This window comes from Zalophus californianus, chromosome 12, assembly GCF_009762305.2.
Source record: "Zalophus californianus isolate mZalCal1 chromosome 12, mZalCal1.pri.v2, whole genome shotgun sequence".
In the NCBI taxonomy this organism is placed as follows: domain Eukaryota; kingdom Metazoa; phylum Chordata; class Mammalia; order Carnivora; family Otariidae; genus Zalophus; species Zalophus californianus.
The window spans coordinates 99775458-99793269 of record NC_045606.1 but is presented as its reverse complement, the minus strand read 5'-3'; the positions used below and the strand labels follow the sequence as shown (position 1 = coordinate 99793269).

Here is a 17812-nt window from a genome sequence, read left to right as displayed (position 1 = left end):
GTGCGCCCTCCTGCGACCCCACTCCAGCACCCCCCTACCCCTACCTCCCCCACGGGGTGCCCCGCAGCTCCCCTCCTCCTTCCGCGCTCCCCTCCCCCCTGCCGGGCGCCGCTTCCCCGCTCCCGCTCCCTCCGCGTCTTTTCCTCTCCCCTCCCCGCGAAGTTTCGGGGCTGTCAGTCTGTCAGTCTTTCGGGCAGTCGGCACCCGAGCTACAGGCAGCGGGCGCCATTGCGAGCAGAACCGGCCGGGGCAGAAGGCCGGGGAGCCTGGGTCCCGCCAGCAGCGGGGAGACCCGACCGGCCAGCCCGCCAGGTACGGGCCGTGGAGGCGCCCAGCGGCAGGCAGCTCCGCCCGCTTCCCCTTCTACACCGACACTCAGTCACTGCCCGCTCCGCGCAGGTGACAGCCCCGGGGGTGGGGGCGCTGGGAGCGCCGGAGGGGGTGAGGTGGGGTTGGGGGGGGCAAGAAAGGGCAGGGGAGGGGCAGGGGCTGGAGGAGGGAGGGGCTGGGGCTGGGGAGAGAGGGCCTGGCTTGAGGGTGGGCACGGTAGTCGTGAAGAGGAGGAGGACCGGGGATCTGGAGGGAGGGGCGGAGGCTGGGGAGAGGGGGCCGGGTGGGAGTCCGGTGGGAGAGGGTTGGGAGGCTCCCGAGGGGAGGGAGTGAGGAGTCTCCGGACAGGGTAGAGGGAGTGTGGGAGGGGGCCGTGGGGGAAGGGGGGGACAACGAGGCCAAGGGATCTGGCCTTTTGGGGAGGGGCGGGAGAGAAGGGCGCTGACAGGTGAGCCCGGGAGCCGGGGAGGGGCTGGGCCCTGGAGTGAGGTCTGGGCGAAGAGGCTCTAGGGGACAAACGGAGGCGGGGAGGTGGGACGGGAGGGGTCTGGTCGGGAGGAAAACTTGGGGGGGGTAGAAGTCAGTGGGGAACAGAAATGGGGAAGGTAGCCACTGAGAGAGAGGGGAGGGAAGCGGAGGTGTGTTGGGAGGCAGGGGTGGGGAGGAACAGGGTCAGTGAGAAGGTCCAGAGCGAGCCGTAAGCCACAGACTCCCAGGCTTGGGGGAGCCTGGGGACAAGGGAGGGAGCTCGGGGAGCGCACTGGAAGGGGGAGGGGAAGAGCGGTTCTAGGGACTGGGGACCGGGAGGGTAGGGAAGCGAGAGCCTGCTGGGGAGGCAAAGGGGGAAGGGAGACGGGGGCCTCGGAGGGGAAGGCAAGCTGCAGGAGGGAGGCGGGGAGAGAGGGAGGAGGATGGTGTGGGGAGAGGGGAGGAGGGCTGGGGAGGGGGGAGGGAGGGAGGGAACTGAGGTGAAGAGAGGAAAGGAGAAGGAAGGGAAACCAGAGTGGGGGAGGAGAGGGAGAGGGGAGGGGAGTGCGGGGTGAGGGAGAAAAGCGGGGAGGAGGAGGGCGGCGTTAGGGAGGAAGGAAAAGAGGAGGGGGAAAGGAAGGGAGAGGGTGTGCAGCCGGGGAGGGGGATGGAGCCTGGGGGAGAACCGGGAGGGAAGGGAAAGGCGGCCCTGAGCCGGGGGAGGAGGAGGGGAGCTCTGTCGCCGAGACTGCCCGGAGCTGCGGGTCAGGGGGGCGGTGGCTGGGGAGGGCCTACCGGAGGGGGCCGGGAGGGGCTGGCCCGGCTGTGAGCGGGGGGAGGAGCCGGAGGGGCGGGGCGGGGGGGGGGCTGGGGAGCCGGCCGGATTCGGCGGGGAGAGAGGGCGGAAGGCAGAGGGAGCCGGAGAAGGGAGGGGCAGAAGAAAGGCTGCCAGAGAGACCGGGGGGGGGGGGGGGGGGGGGGGGAGGGGAAGGGGGAGGGGAGTCCGCTGGGGGAGGGGCAGGGAACCCGCTGGAGGAGGAGCTGGGAAGGGGGCTCGAGGGCGGGGTGTGGCGGCCGGGGGAAGCCCTGAGGGGGAGGGGCGATGGCTTTTGAAGTAGGGTTTTGGGGAGAGGAAGCAAGAGCCATTTCCTGCCTTCAGCAAAGACCCTCCTCGGAGGGCCTCCCCCACCGGTTGCCCAATAGTGACACTCACCTCCGCCCCTCGCCCCTCGGCTGGCTCCTATTTCACCAGCTCCTGCAGTGACAGCCGGAGGGCCCAGGAGATGACGTTCCCGGCTCCCCACCCCGGTCTTCCACTGTCCACCCTCTCCCCAGAGAATCGATTGATTCCTGACGTCCCCAGGCAAGGGCACTGGGGGGTGGGGCGCACTGGTGGGCTGGGCCTGGTTCAGAGACCCGCCAGGTGAGGGTAGGGTTGCAGCTGATTTCTGGAGCTGACCAGAGCCCGCGGAAGTGGCTTCAGGGCCTTGGCCTTGGCCTTCAAAGATCTCTTGGCTTTCTGAAACCCATCTTCCTTCATTCCCCTTACCTGTACCCGGGGACATCACCTTTGGAGCTCCTGGGGATGGCTGATGGGGAGAGGTTGGGCAGAGCCAAGGCCCAAGGGGCAGCTGTCGGGAGAAGAATGTGAACAAGGATGTGTTTTCTCCTTAGGGCGTGTGGCCTGGTTCCCAGGAGGAGCTACCCTGGGTTGCCATGAGAGAGACCTTTGAGGCCCTCAGCTCTCTGGGTGAGCCAGCAGCACTCAAGGAACGTGGGTGGGCGGAAGGCAGGATTCAGCAGCACCCTAGGCCTGCTGCTTCCCTACCTCCTGTCCTCAGAAGATGGCAACCCTGAGACCCCAGAGACACCTCCCCCCACCCCGCCCCCGGAGCCTGTAGGGCAGCCTCAGCTCCATCAGGGTCTATTTCCATGCCTGGCCCTGTGGAGGGTGTGCGGGATTGCATGTGCACATGTGCACATGCGGACTCCCAGAGCCCCCGGATGTTTAAATCTAGTCTATCTCTTCCTTCACCTGCCCTTGACTCAGTGCAAAGGGGCTGAGGTGGATACCTGGCCAGGCTGCTGGGGAGCCCGGCTCTCCCCTGTCATGCTGGCTAGAGACCCTTCCTTCCTGAGCCAAGTTGAAAAAAGTCCCTTACCTGTTTTTGGGAAGGGGAAGAGCCCCTCCCTTTGATCACCTGTACTAGACGCTTTACTTGGTCCCATCCTTCTGCCTATAACAGGATTCTCTGTGGGACAGCCGGAGATGGCCCCCCAAAGTGAGCCTGGGGAAGGGTCCCATAATAACCAGCAACAGATGTCCCCTTCCAGGGAAGACAGCATGCTGGGCACATGCTCTGGTAAGTCGGTGGGGACCATGAGCAGTGGCTCGGGGTGGGATCTACCTTTTCCTTCCTCATCAAGTATTTGTTGAGTACCTGTTAAGTGCCAGGGTGCTATTCTCCATATTTGGAATACCTCAGTGACCAAACAGATAAAGATCCCTGCCTTCCAAGAGCTTAATCTTAGTGAGGGCAGAAAGTCAGCAAACAACAAATATAAAAACAAATGTACTTATAAACTGTGTCGGAAGGGGATGTGTGCTATGGGGAGGGCCAGGGATAAAGCAGGGTGAGGGGCCTGCAGGATTAAATCGTGTGACTGTGACAGTGGGCCCCACTGGGGAGGTAAGATTTGAGCAAGATTTGGAAGAGGTGAGGAAGGTGGCTAAGTAGCTCCCATGTCTGGCTTCTTGACATTCTGATCTTGTGCAATGATTTGCCTGGAACTTGGGTCCCTCTGGTGGCTGGGAGGTCTGCAGCCCCCCTCCCAGGAGTCTCATGCAAGTCCCAGGGCAGGGACCTTTCCTTGCTTCCACTACCTCCCACACATATTCCAGAAGCTCCTCACAGTGGTGGCTCTTGCAACCCCACAGCCTTAGCTTGCAGCTGCTCCTGCTTGAAGGAGCCTGAGGCTGCCCAGGGGCAGCTGGGAATTCAGTCCCTGCAGGTATGATGTGGGACACAATCCTGCCAGTGGGGCTGGGACTAGGGTTGCAAAAGCCCCTGCTTGATGGCACTAGTGGGGACCTCTGTCCATCTGGGATGTCTTTGGAGTCCTTGAGGTAGCCTGTTCTCTGCCAGGGCACGAGGCTCCCAGACCAGTGGAAGGTGCCCACACTGAAGAAGCTCAAGCCCCCTGCAGAGGAGGCCAGGTGTGCACGCCACAGAAGGCCGAGCCCATGGGCTCCTGCCCAGGTAAGTCCACCCATCTCTCCAGCCCACCGGGGGCCCAGGCAGAGGGGACAGGGGCCTTGTCAACTCCCGGCTGCTATCTGATGAGGCAGCCCCTTTAGGCCCTTCCAACCTAAGATGAATCAGTCCCTGGCACCTTTCTGAAGTAGAGCTTCAGCCCCCAGGGGGAACTCCACATCATAGATGACAGGACTCAGAGAGGCTGGTCACCCAGAGAAACCGACCCTCACCTCAACATCCTCTAGAAGTCTGAACTTCTCCTCCTACCGCCCCCTGTCTATGTGTGTACTTGTTGACCACTTGAATTACCCTTCCCACGAAGACCTACCTTTTCATTGCCTCCCCCACCCCAAACAAGCTCCCTCCCCCAAATCTCCACTGGCCTCGGTGGTCCCCAAAGTCTCCAAATCTGTGGTACTGGACTCATCTCCCCGACACCCAGTTTGATCGAACAGTTGATTTCTCTCTCCACAATGCTGCCATCACTCCCTTCCACTCCCACCACACTGAGCACCTTCTGCCTGACTGATGTCGCTTATTCCAGGGGCTTATTTAGGGCCTGCTAGGTCCAGGCTGCTTTAGGTAGAAGGGAACACAGAGGTTGCTCCTAGGCTGACACAGACCCGGTTTGAATCCTTCCTCTCCATTTCCTAGCCCAGTGACTTTAGACAGGCTCCTTCACCTCCAGGAGCTTGTTTGTTCACCTGTGAGCAAGGAGAAGAGTCACTTCATGGTTCCTGGGAAGCTTTGTGACAGTGGATGGACCGTGTGTCATCTGTGGTTGGCACTCAATAAATGGTGGCAATCCTCGTTTGTATCAGACACATACAGAAATGGAACACAAGACATCTGCCTTTCAGGAGCTGAAGTCTAGCTGAGATGACATTAATATGAACTAGAGTAAGGAATTAAAAGAACAAATAACAATAAAGCCACATTGCAAGGCAGTGTAACGGTGTTAACAGTAAGTGCTCTAGGTAAGAGAGCTTCATGCATTGGATTTGTCAAAGATTTTGGTGATCTCTGCTACATTTTGAGGGAGGTGTAGACATCAGCTCTGATGGTGGGGTGGAGGATGAGAAAACATTCTAGGCTGAGAAGAGACTTTAATACAGAAAAGTTGACGTGTGGTTGGGGTTAGAGAAGACCAGCTTGGCTGCGGAGGAGCATTTATGCCTGGACGTAGTAAGACAGTTGGACTAGGTTGGCATGAACCTCAGATGCAGCTCGAATTTACTTTATCCTGTAAATAACAGGGAGCTATTGATGGTTCTTGAGTAGGAGAGCAGTATCACAATAGGATAAATAGTTGTTTGGAACTGATGGATTGGTGAAAGAAACTGGGAGTAAGTCTAACTGTGACAGCCCGTGTGCGCATGTCCACTAGTGCTCAGGCTATTACAGATTTTCAGAGCCAGACAGGACTCAGATCATCTGGTTCAATGGTTCTTAAACAAGAATGACTTTGGGAGCTTTAAAGAAAGAGGACAGATTCATGCACCCTGCTCCCATAGATGCATTTGGTAAAAGTCTCCAGGAGGTTATGATGTGGCACCATGTTTAGGAACCATGAACTAACACAACCCTTATACCTAAGCAAACTAACACAGTGAGCTCAGAGTGGTAACAGAGGTAAGTTAACCAAGGTCACACTACTGGCTAGTGGCAGAGGAGAACCCAAGTGGATGCTCCCAGTCTGGGCCCTGAGCTCCTTTCTCTTGGCTGGACCCCTGCAGTGCCCAAGCGAGGCAAAGGGCCAATGGGACCCACCTCAAACCTGCTCCCCCAGAGGGTGCTCCCTGCTCCTCCAGAGGTTGGCACTGTTCACTGGTTCCCCAATTCCTGTAAACTCCATCCTCCTCTTCCTAAACTGGGATTTCCCACCTGGCTCCAGAGGCAAGAGTGAAGGGAGTTAGGGGCAAGGGCGGGGGGGCCTTGGAGAGGCAACTCCGTGGCCACTAGAAGGGAGTTAGAGCGGCTCAGCTGATGGGAGACTGTGGTTCCAGAAAGGGCTGGAAGCTCTGGGGCAGCTAACTACGTGAGCAGATGAACCCGGAGTGAAGTCTGAGGATTGAACTTTGAGCAACGTTTATATTCAGGGGGCACAAAAGTCCCCCGTGCCTTCTGCAGAGGCAGGGAAAACACTCCCCAGCCCCGCGGGAGCCTAGGAGAAAGCCCCCACGCGGGAGGAGCTGGGGGCTCTCAGCAGCTTCCTGGGCTGCAAGGAACCAAGGAGGTGGACCGAACGGTGCCCTTCGGATTTGGTCATTCCCGGGAAGCTTCCAGTAGAAGGGAGAGAACAAGAGCCAGACTGGCGGGGCTCCAGAAGTGGTGCTCCTATTGGCAAATAAACGTGGCATAAGTAAAAGTGGGGCTTAATTGGCTCGTCTGGTTTTGACTCTTCAGGCGATGAGTGGATGATACGGAAGGTGAAGGTGGAGGAGGAGGATCAGGAGGCAGAAGAGGAGGGCGAATGGCCCCAGCATCTACCGTTACTCCCCGGCCCTTTTCCCGCGCCGGACCTGGGGCCTCTGGCCGCCGCGTACAAGCTGGAGCCCGGGACCCAGGGGGCACTGGACGGACTCGCGCTGGCCGGGTGGGCCCCGAGCTCGGAGAAGCCCTATGGCTGCGGGGAGTGCGAGCGGCGGTTCCGGGACCAGCTGACTTTGCGGCTGCACCAGAGGCTGCATCGCGGCGAGGGCCCCTGCGCCTGCCCAGACTGCGGCCGCAGCTTCGCGCAGCGCGCGCACATGCTGCTGCACCTGCGCAGCCACCTGGGCGAGCGGCCTTTCCCCTGCTCCGAGTGTGACAAGCGCTTCAGCAAGAAGGCGCACCTGACCCGCCACCTGCGCACGCACACCGGCGAGCGGCCCTACCCGTGCGCGGAGTGCGGCAAGCGCTTCAGCCAGAAGATACACCTGGGCTCGCACCAGAAGACGCACACGGGCGAGCGGCCCTTCCCCTGCACCGAGTGCGAGAAGCGCTTTCGCAAAAAGACACACCTGATCCGCCACCAGCGCATCCACACCGGCGAGAGGCCCTACCAGTGCGCGCAGTGCTCACGCAGCTTCACGCACAAGCAGCACTTGGTGCGGCACCAAAGGGTGCACGAGGCGGCCGGCCGCGCCCCATCCTCTCCCGACGCGCCCGCTTCGCCGGGTTCCCCCGCCCCGTCCCCCACCCCGTCCCCTCCCGGGCCCAAGCCTTTCTCCTGCTCCGACTGCGGCCTGAGCTTCGGCTGGAAGAAGAACCTCGCCACGCACCAGCGTCTGCACCGCGGCGAGGGGCGCCCCTTTGGGTGCGACGAGTGCGCGCTGGGCACCACGGTGGACCCCGCCGCTGCCGAGCCCTTGGCTTGCGCGCCCGGGGACACCCCGGCGACCCAGGGCGCTCCCGCCGGCGAGCGGTCCTCCTGCGCGGACTGCGGGCGCGGCTTAGCCCACGGGCAGCACCTGGCGCGGCACCGGCGGGTGCACCCGGGCGAGCGGCCCTTCGCCTGCGCGCAGTGTGGCCGCCGTTTCGGCTCGAGGCCCAATCTGGTCGCCCACTCCAGAGCCCACAGCGGCGCCAGGCCTTTCGCCTGTGCGCAGTGCGGCCGCCGCTTCAGCCGCAAGTCGCACCTGGGCCGCCACCAGGCGGTGCACACGGGCAGTCGGCCCCACGCCTGCGCCGTCTGCGCCCGCAGCTTCAGCTCCAAAACCAACCTGGTGCGCCACCAGGCCATCCACACCGGCTCCCGCCCCTTCTCCTGCCCGCAATGCGGCAAGAGCTTCAGCCGCAAGACCCACCTGGTGCGGCACCAGCGCATCCACGGCGAAGCCGCCCACCCTGCCCCCGACGCCGACCTCTCGGCCCCAGCCTGGCCCACTCCCACAGAGGTGCCAGCGCCCCCCCTCTTCTTCTGAGCCCTGTTCTCTCCGGGCCCCTTCCTTGGCTCACTGGTTGGAGAGACCCATGCTGGGGATCTTCTGGGCGGTGAGCACGATGGCCTGCACCCCGATGGCTGCTCTTCCCTCTTTATCTTGCCGGAGAGAAAAGTCCGGAAAGGATAACCAGCTTTGACATTCTGTGACAAAGACAATGCTCAGAGTGTGAACCCTTGCTGGGAACAGTTCAGGCATGAGTCTCGGCAAGAATCTCACAAGAGACCCCATCAGAACGTTTGTTTTTTGGACCCTCCTACCCCCACCCCCCAAGGCCTGACTGGGTCAGGAGCCCTTCCAGGGGGAGTGAAAGAATGGTTATGTGTGTACTTGAAGTGTCATTAAAATTAAAATCTGAAGGTTCTGGAGCTGTTACATGAGCCGGGGGTGGGGGTGGGGCTGGGGTTGGGGGGAACAGCTGACTCTTCACATCCACTACCCCACCTGAGTCCTCCACCAGAGGACCGTCCCTTCCTACCCCAGGTGAGCTAAATTTAGCCAGGCGTTGGTAATGGGCTCTACCAAATGAAAATATAATAGAGCTAATTGCTAAGCCACTATCCTGCTCCCTGCTTCTAGCTCAGACATTTGATGGAAGAAGCATGAACATGCATTTCTCATAGCAGGTGTTGAGGCTGAAACTGTAGGGAATGCAGAGAAGGGCAGGGCGCCCTTTGGCCATTCCCATGGAGATGGCGTGCAACACCGTGGGTTCTGGGACTCTCCCGAGGAGATCTCGGAACAGCAGCCCCACCTGCCTCCCTGCCTGGCAGCCTGAGGAAGGACATGAACAGCAGATGAAGGTTGCTTTCCCAACACCATTTCCCCTACGTTCTGTCTTTATGATGGATGTTTGATCCAGACGTCTCTGTAGCTGCGTGTGCCCAGCCGGTTGGCTGGCTGGCTGGCTGCCTGGCAGTGAAGGGGAGGGGAGGATGATGGGGAACATGCTGGACTTGGAGAAGGCTCAGGTCTGACCCCTCCTGTGCCTCTCATAGGACTTGGAGCGGAGCATTCATTTTCTTGCAACTCAGCTATTTCATTACCATAGATTGTTGGTTGATGAGGGCTGAGACCGTTTCCAACTCTAGCATTACCATCACCAAAAATAACCCTAGCCAATATTTATTGGGTGCCTACTGCCTGCCAAGCACTACACTAGGCACTGGGAAAGAATAGTGAGACAGACAGAGTTGCAAGAAATGTCAGAAGTCCTCGGCTAGGGCGAGCCCAGAGGGCTTGGAGGGGGGTGTGTGGTGAGGACATCCCAAGTCTAGGAAAGGTCAAGGGAGGTTTGCAGGACATCTCTACCATGAGGCCTGAAGAATGAGCATGAGGATCCAGCTGAAGGGGGAGATTGGAGAAGACGGTGCATGCAGAGGTCCAAAGTCCAGCACCGCTGGCCGGTAGAGTGAGCATTGAATGAGAGACCTGAGGAGCCCAAGAAAGAGGACGAGGAAGGGCAGACCAGGAAAGCCTTCAGCACAGACCAGGGAGCTCAGACTTTGTCCAGGGGCAGTGGGAAGCCATGGAAGGGTTTGGGCAGGGCAGGAAGAGAATGATGTTGACATGGGTGCATTTTAGAAAGATGATTGGCTACTTGCAGAGGATGGGCTGGCTGGAGGGGGCGCGGCAGGACACCTGCCCATGAGCAGTCCAGGTGACAGGTGGTGGGGACTGTGGACCGTGGTGGTGCCAGAGGAGATGGAGAGAAGTAACAGACCGAAGAGACACTTACCAGGCACGGGATAAGTTGCCCAGTGCAGAGAGGGAGAAGCGGGGTGGCGATGTGGGTGTGATTTCTGCTTGACGACCGACTACCCAACAGCAGCATTCCCCTGAGACGGGCAACACAGGAGGCGGAGCAGTCTTGAATCTGCTGAGCGAGATGGAAACAGTGCGTGCCCAGCAGGAAGCAGGCCATGTGGATGCAGAGCTCCGGAGGGGGGTCTGGGCCGGAGAGAGGTCTGAGGCCCATCGACATGTTTGTCAAGCTATGGGGCAGTGGATGATCCAAGAGAAGCGAGTGTGGAGTGAGCAAAGAGAGGGCCTGGGACAGAACCCTCGGGACACTCCCATTCAGGGGATGGCGTGCAGAGAAGTCTGGAAAGATTGGGGGCGTGCGGTGCCAGAGAGTGGAAAGGGAAACCCGGAGATGCACGGCAGGGCTGAAGAAAGGCAGTGTTTTCGGATAGAGGAGGAAGTCCCCAGCTGAAGGGTGTCGAGAGATCACGTAATAAGAACTTCTGAATCCTCTGGATTGTGCGGCGAGATCATTCGCAGCCTTGCTGAGACCTGCTTCTGGGGCAGTGGGGACGGAATTCAGGTTGCAACGGTGAATCACAAATGCACTGGCCCTTAGAAGGTAGAAGAAAATGAGACCAAGGTGCCGGTGGATGGCCGAGGTGGCTCAGGAGGCCCCTTTGACCGTGAGGCGAAGGAAGGAGGACACGTGGTTCTAAATGCAGGAAGTTTAACTTTTGCGGCCAAGAATGAGTAGGGGGTTCCAGGTGACCGTGGCCCTGCGGCCATAAGCAGGAGCCACCGAGTTTGGCCCCAGCAGCATTTTCAGTACTTGGAAATTTCCCTTGAAACTCTGGAATTTCAGCTTCTCTTGGGAAAAGTTGGAAGACACAGCAGACTAGTGGCTGGAGCTGAGAGGAAGTTGGCCTCTTCAGACGTAGGGGAGGAGGCGCAGTGTGTTGGGCCGTCGGCCTGCCCTTCGGCTGTGCTCTCTGGAGTTGCCTCCCAGGCCTCCCAGGCACTGAACTTGTGATTCTGCTAAAAAAAGTAATCTTGCAGACTCTGAAAATCAAACACATGAAAGCAACATTTATGTTGGTTATACCAGTGTTTATATTTCTCTAAACATTCTGGAATTCTTCTGTAAGAACAACTTTTAGGGGCGCCTGGGTGGCTCAGTTGGTTCAAGTATCTGACTCTTGATTTCAGCTCAGGTCATGACCTCAGGGTCCTGAGATTGAGCCCCCCAATGGGCTCCATGCTGGGTGTGGAGCCTGTTAAGATTCTTTTGCTCCCGAGGCTCCTGGGTGGCTCAGTCAGTTGAGCATCTGACTCTTGGTTTTGGCGCAGGTCATGATTTCAGGGGTCATGAGATCCCCCTCTACACTCAGCAGGGAGTCTGCTTGGGATTCTCCTCCCTCTCCTGCCCCACCCCCCGCCCCGTTCATGCAAGCATGCATGCTCTCTCTCTTTCTCAAGTAAATAAATAAATCTTAAAAAAAAAAACTACAAGATTCTCTCGCTCCCTCTTCTTCTGCCCCTCCCCCCACGCCTGCATGCTCTCTCTCTTAAAAAAAAAAAAAAAGAACAGCTTTTAGATCTGCAGCATGTTTGGGGAGACCTACCATGTGCCAGACATTTACAGGACTTCCCATTCTCTTGAATCTTCTTGACAAGGTGTATCTTTGAATTCTTGGAGTTTGTTGGCAAATAGTCAAGACATTTAGTGTCAAAACAGGAGATGATGCTAAAAAATGCAATGTATCTGCAAGGGAAGGCTGGGATCCCTGAGGGATGCTTCCAGGGAGGAGTGCAGAGTGGAACAGTGGTGGTCTCGCGGACAATATATACCGCCCATGCCGCCCCCCATGGGAGCCAGCCCAGGTATGACCATCTTGGGAAAGCATCAACATTTTTACCTTAGAACCACATCCCAGCATGTGAAAATGCTCTGAGAAGTAAAGCACAAATGTACTATTTCTATAGAGAAGACAAAACGTTTTATTAACTCATTAAAATTTATTTATTTCTCCCCGATCGTGTTCCAAACAAAGATAGACGGTAGCCACTGGGTGGCGAGTACCCGGTCTTCCCCCGCCCGTCTGTACCAGGCACAGAGAAACATGGAGGTGTTTAACCACACCACATGGCCGTCAGGAGCTTACGCTGAACATGAGAGCTGAATGTCAAGGAAATGCCACATAAGCATTTCTGTGGCTCTAAAGACCAGAGAGCTCAGAGCAGGAGAGGAGGGCCTGAACACAGAGCTGGGCAGGTGGGGTCCAGCTCCCAGGCAAGGAAGGAGGGAGAGGACATCTCCATCCCCACCTTCTCCCCGCACACCTCTCTCCCGCGACCCTCGAAGCCCCGAAGCCCCGTGGGGTCCTCCGATCCTGCTCTCTCACAGCCGGTGACCCTCCCCCTTCTCGCCTAACCGTTTGAGATTCCCAAACTTTTCTTTTAACGTGGTAAAATCTACATTGCATGAAATTGACCATTTTAACCATTTTAAAGTATACACTTCACTGGCACTAAGTACATTCACAGTGTTATGTAAACATCACTGCTATGTTTCCAGGACCTTTTCATCCCAAACAGAAACTCCATCCCATTGTGTTTTATGTGATGGCACATGTCAATAAGGTTGTCCTTGGGGTCAGGGAGAAGGCAATACAGGCCTGCAGTGTTAGTGGGGGGTTGGGGGGGGCTGCCCTAGAGCCCGGCCCACTGTCCTGCTGGCTGGGAGAAGGAGCTTCGCATCCCTGTAGCTGCCAACAGGTTAGAAAACTCTCCTCCATCCCACAGATCTGAGTTCTTGCATGTGAGGGAGATGGGGTCCAAATTCACTTACCACTGAAGGGGTGGGTATCCAGCAGGTTTCCCTGAACTGTAATAGTTCACAGACATGACAAACACCGTAGAGGCCTGAACCCCACCAGGCATCCACCTGGCCTTTCCTTGTGGCCTAGACTTTATTAGAGTCCTCTGGCCTCTCTGTAGCCCAGCTCCACTCCATCTCAAATGGATGGGCTGGGGACCACTATCTTATCGCTATTATTTTCCAGGATTTCTGGTGGCCATCACCACTTGGGTGATCTGTACTCACAAGAGCAAGGGACGCGGTCCTGATTGACAAACTCTTCCCCCTCCTCTAGGTCTTTTCCCCGGCTCCCACCTTCCTCCTATCCCAATCTCCTAACCTCCAGTTAATCTAACTGGGAGATCTTAGACGGAATACAGCCCTAGGGCCATTCTGGTGATGACTATAGTGCTGGAGGAGGCAGAGAAAGACGAAGAACTGTGTTGGCCTCCTGCACCAGGGCACAGTGGTGAACAGAAGACGGTGCTTCTTACCCGCCTGGGACTTCAGGACCATCCCCAATGGCTCCACCACTGCTTCTAGCGTGAACACCAATGAGCGGGGGCACCCAGCACCCCCACGCACTCCATTCCTATGCTCTTGCTGCTTTTCATCTTGAGCAGGAGGGGAGAGGGTCAGTGAAGGAGCCAGCCTGGTGCGCTGCCAATAAACACATGGCCAGTGTACTTTGTGTCGGAAGATATCCAGATGCTCAGACTGTTCCTATTGTCCTTCAAGGTGACACCATGCTTGGGAAATTAAGTTAGTGATAAAGAGGGTATTTGGCAGCAGTGAAATGAGCAAAATGTAGTGGGTAAACGTATGAGATACTAAATCCGGGCTTCAGTGAAGTCTGTCTGGTCCATGTTAGTAAGACAAAGAAACTTCCGTGCAGCCTGACCTCCCATTTCTTCCCCCTCTCCATCAGTAGGGCTGGACAAGGAGACCCGCTGGTCACAGGGACCTGCCGGACATCCCTATGAATCTCAACTCAGAAAGACTCCATACATCCCCCAGGCTTGGTCAACTCAACAGGCAGGGACGCTCTGGCATTTGAATCCTCCACGCATTAAGATTGGCTGAGCTTTAATGTCTACCCAGCCTTGTGCAAACACTGAAGGGAATTCAATGAAAGATCTTGCCCTCGTGGCATTTAGAGTCCAGAGAGAAGCCATGGGTTGCTCTGGGACCCAGCATTCCGGCTGCTCCAGGAGACCCCAAAGAAATAAAAGCCAAAGTCCGGACTCACAAACCTAAGCCTTAGGGAGAGAAGGCTTGAGCTTCACGAAACACCCAGCCCCTCACATATGGTGGTATGGCCCAGCGATGGGCACAGGAGGGGTCCAGGCAAGGGAAGGGCGTGGGCCAGAGCAGTCAGGGCCGGCTTGGTAAGTAGGAGGGTCCTGAGTGAGTCTTGAAGGATGCCAGGACCAGAGCAGACAGAGAGGAGGTGGGAGAATCCAGAACAATCCAGGATGGCGGGTAATTAAGTGCTGAGCTGTACAGTCAGGCACGGTGCCCCCAGAGGTCAGGTATTTTGGGGTTGTCGAGCTCAGCATCAGTGCACAGCAAACCTACCTCCCCGGTTCCTCTGCTGGTGGGCCATCGAATAATCAGGACTCCTTTCTTCCACAGCACTTCACAGAGCTGCCTGCCGCACCACACCTCCCTGTGTCGGCTGCTCCAAAGCAGCTGCTGAGGGACGGGGCAGGTGGTACGAGAGGGGTTTGCCATTACCACCACTAGTAATAATAGTAGCTAATATTTACCTAATACTTGCTGTGTGCCAGGCCCTGACCTGAGTTCTTCGTGTGCGTGCGTGTGTGTGTGTGTGTGTGTGTAAACGCAGCCCAATCTTCGCAATAACTACCATTATTATCCCCACTTTATAGATGAGGAAACTGAGGCACAGAGCAATTAAGTCATTGGAACGAGGTCATTCATTCATTCATTCAACAAACATGAATGGGGTATCTGCTACGTGCCTGGCACTGTGAGATGCTGGGAATAACAGTCATAAACTAAAATATCTTGAACACTTACTTTGTGCTAAGTACTCCACAAATTAAGGGTTTTGCAGAGGCTGCTCCCTTTTCCTCACTACCGCCCTATGAGTGGGCATCATTGTCCCAGTTTTTCTGGGACTGCCCTAGTTTTTCTGAGTAGGCAAAAGAGGCTCAGAGAGTTTAAGTCACCTGCCCACAATCACACAGCAGTACATGATGAAAGCAACGCAGTGGTTTGGTTCTAGAGCCTGTCCCTTTAAAAAAAAAAAAAGATTGTTTGAGTTGTAGTAAAATACACATAGCCTGACACATAGCATCTTAACCCTTTTTAAGGGTATGGTTCAGTGGCATTCAGTGTGTTCACATCGCTGAGCGACTGTCACAACCATCCACCTCCTGAACTCTTCTCATCTTGTGTGATGCTTCATATTATGTGCCAACTTGGCTGGGCCATGGTGCGCATCTATTAGGCCAAATATTATTCTGGATGTTTCTCTGAGGGTGTTTTGGGATGAGATGAACATTTCAATAGGTGGACTTTAAGTAAAGTTGCTTGCCCTTCATAATGTGGGTGGGCTTCACCCAACCAGCTTCAGACATGAGTAGAACCAAGACTGACCTTCTCTGGGTAACAAGCCTTCAGCCCGCAGAGGCCTTCAGCCATGATCTGCAGTATAGGCTCTTCCTTGGGCCTCCAGCCTGCTGGCTTCCCCTGCAGCGTCTGACTGGCCAGCCTCCATAATCACGCAAGCCAATTCCTTGTAACAAATCTTTCTCTCTCTCTAAGCACATCCTATGAGTTCTGTTTTTCTACAGAACTCTGACTGATACATCTTGCAAAACTGAAATCCTGTACCTATTAAACAATAGCTCCCAGTCACTCCCCACCCCCTAGTCCCTGGCAACCACCACGCTGTTTGTCTCTACAAATTTGACTACTCTAAGTCCCTCAGAGAAGTAGACTCACACAATATTAGTTTTTTTGTGACTGGCTTATTTCACTCAGCGTAATATTCTTGAGGTTCATTCATGTTGTCTCATGTGGCAGCATTTTCTTCCTTCTTTGAGGCTGAGTAATATTCCATTGTAGGTACACATCACATTTTGTTTATCAATTCATCCATCAAGGGATGCTGGGGTTGCTTCTACCTCTTGGCTAGTGTGAGTAATACCACTAACAACACAGATGTGCAAATATCTCTTTGTGTCCTTGTTTTCAATTCTTTTGGGTATACACCCAGGAGTGGAATTGCTAAACCATGGGGCAGTTCTATTTTTAATTTTTTGAGGAACCACCGCATGGCTTTCCACAGCAGCTGCCCCATTTTGATTTCCCATCCACAGGGCACAACAGTTCCAATTTCTTCACATCTTCACCAACACTTGGCTTTTTTCTGGTCTTTGATAATAGCCATTCTAATGAGTGTAAGTTGATCTCTCATTGTGGTTTTGATTTGCATTTTCCTAGAGCCTCTACTTTTGTACACCAGACTCTGTTATTTCCTTTCAGAAAGGATGCTCACCTTCCTGGTTTTCAAGGAGCTCAGGTGGGTGGACCCAGTGGGTCAATGTATAAGGGAAGTTTATGTGAAGGGTCCTGGGATGAAGGGTAGGAAGCAATGAATTAGACCTGGAGGGTCAGGAGGTCCTCTCTGAGGAGGTGAGGTAACTTGCTGAGACCATGTCCCTTGGACTAGGCTCTCGGCCATGTGGCCACATTGTCCCACTGCATTAGTGCACGTCTGTCTCCTGGGAGAGAGAAAGGGGCTCCTGCCCCAGTGGCCCAAGACAGGAAGCCACATTTCCGGGTGGCACAGACCTGAGAAAAAACACGAAGCTGCTGAATGTGGGCTTGAGCATCTGTTGCAAGATGCTCTCCTTCCGGGAGCGATTGTGAGTTATGGAGTCACGCTGAATGGTGAGAAGGATGTCTGTGTGGAAGGGCGGCCGTCAGCTGTGATCTTTAGTAGTGAGGAATTGTCACAGGATGAAGCTTCGTCTCCATAGTAAACACATACTGTAACATCCTGAACAGAGGCAGTGGGAAGAGGGGCTGGTGTCCAGCAAGTGAATCGCAGAGGGGATGAGACAGGGTGGAGAGAGGCTCTGAGGAACACAAGGACCTCAGGATGTGTTCATGGAGCAGGTGGGTAGGAATCGGGGACAAGAGCCTACGCTACGTATCACAGATTTAGTGATGCTGCCCAGATTGGGCCCATCTCCGGGCCCCAGGATTGAGACCTGCCTGCACGTTGCCTGCCTAGCTTGCCTGCTCGCCTTGCTTCCCCTGCACGCATGCGCGCGCGCGCGCGCGCGCACACACACACACACACACACACACACACACACACACACACACACACACACACACACACACACACACACACACACACACACACACACACACACACACACACACACACACACACACACACACACACACACACACACACACACACACCGGGCTCCAGGATTGAGACCTGCCTGCACGTTGCCTGCCTAGCTTGCCTGCTCGCCTTGCTTCCCCTGCACGCATGCGCGCGCGCGCGCGCGCGCGCACACACACACACACACACACACACACACACACACACACACACACACACACACACACACACACACACACACACACACACACACACACACACACACACACACACACACCGGGCTCCTTCACCAAAGGCACTGGATTACTTCCCAGGGCTGCTGTAACAAAGTCCCACAAACTGGGAAACTGAGAAATGTATTCTCTCACAGTTCTGGATGGTAGGAGTCCCAAATCAGCCACATGCCCCATTGAAGTTGCCGGGGGAGGATACGTGCCAGGCCTCTCTCCCAGCTTCTGGTGTTACTGGCAATCCTTCCCGGCCGTTCCCTGCCTTTGTGAAAATGAATAAAGGTAACCTTGTTCAAGATGGAGTCTGAAAGCCATGAAGGGATGGCCCTCGCGCACTACCACCTGCGTTAGCTCACATAGTACAGCTGGAAGAAGAAAGATTTCCTCCCTCTCCTGCAACCGCAAGCTGCCCTCACCTGCAGCCAATGAGAGGTCACCCCTTCGATCTCCTGCAGCCAATGAGAGGTCACCACTTCAATCTCCTGCAGCCAATGAGAGGTCAGCACTTCAATCTCCTGCAGCCAATGAGAGGTCAGCACTGCAATCTCCTGCAGCCAATGAGAGGTCAGTACCTCAATCTCCTGCAGCCAATGAGAGGTCCCTACCTC

The 17812-nt window shown here is 56.0% G+C and overlaps 1 protein-coding gene and 1 long non-coding RNA gene across 6 annotated transcripts; one reads left to right on the top strand and one right to left on the bottom strand.

Moving 5' to 3' along the window:
* ZNF467 (zinc finger protein 467) lies at window positions 1–8331 on the top strand. Of its 5 annotated transcripts, none has more exons than XM_035723306.1 (6): window positions 1–312; window positions 2051–2161; window positions 2473–2548; window positions 3045–3161; window positions 3945–4058; window positions 6462–8331. In XM_035723306.1, exons 3-6 carry the CDS (start codon window positions 2515–2517, stop codon window positions 7958–7960), a joined length of 1764 nt encoding a protein of 587 aa, XP_035579199.1. In that variant the 5' UTR covers window positions 1–312; window positions 2051–2161; window positions 2473–2514; the 3' UTR covers window positions 7961–8331. The 5 variants fall into 5 exon arrangements, with proteins under 5 accessions (XP_035579199.1, XP_035579201.1, XP_035579202.1 ...); XM_035723307.1 differs by lacking the exon at window positions 1–312 and adding an exon at window positions 320–399; XM_035723308.1 differs by lacking the exon at window positions 2051–2161.
* A 2120-nt stretch (window positions 8332–10451) lies between these two features.
* Window positions 10452–17540, bottom strand: LOC113912008. The gene is made up of 3 exons (XR_003516661.1): window positions 17407–17540; window positions 11347–11413; window positions 10452–10783 (listed from the first exon to the last, which is right to left on the bottom strand). It is a non-coding gene; the product is annotated as an uncharacterized LOC113912008 (long non-coding RNA).
* Window positions 17541–17812: the final 272 nt, after the last annotated feature.

Bases quoted from the DNA above. Each gene is read 5' to 3' on its own strand.
- ZNF467 (XM_035723308.1), top strand. From the start codon at position 2,515: ATGAGAGAGACCTTTGAGGCCCTCAGCTCTCTGG. The intron at 2,549-3,044 runs GTGAGCCAGCAG...TGCCTATAACAG, and splicing joins TGAGGCCCTCAGCTCTCTGG to GATTCTCTGTGGGACAGCCG. The intron at 4,059-6,461 runs GTAAGTCCACCC...TTGACTCTTCAG, and splicing joins GCCCATGGGCTCCTGCCCAG to GCGATGAGTGGATGATACGG.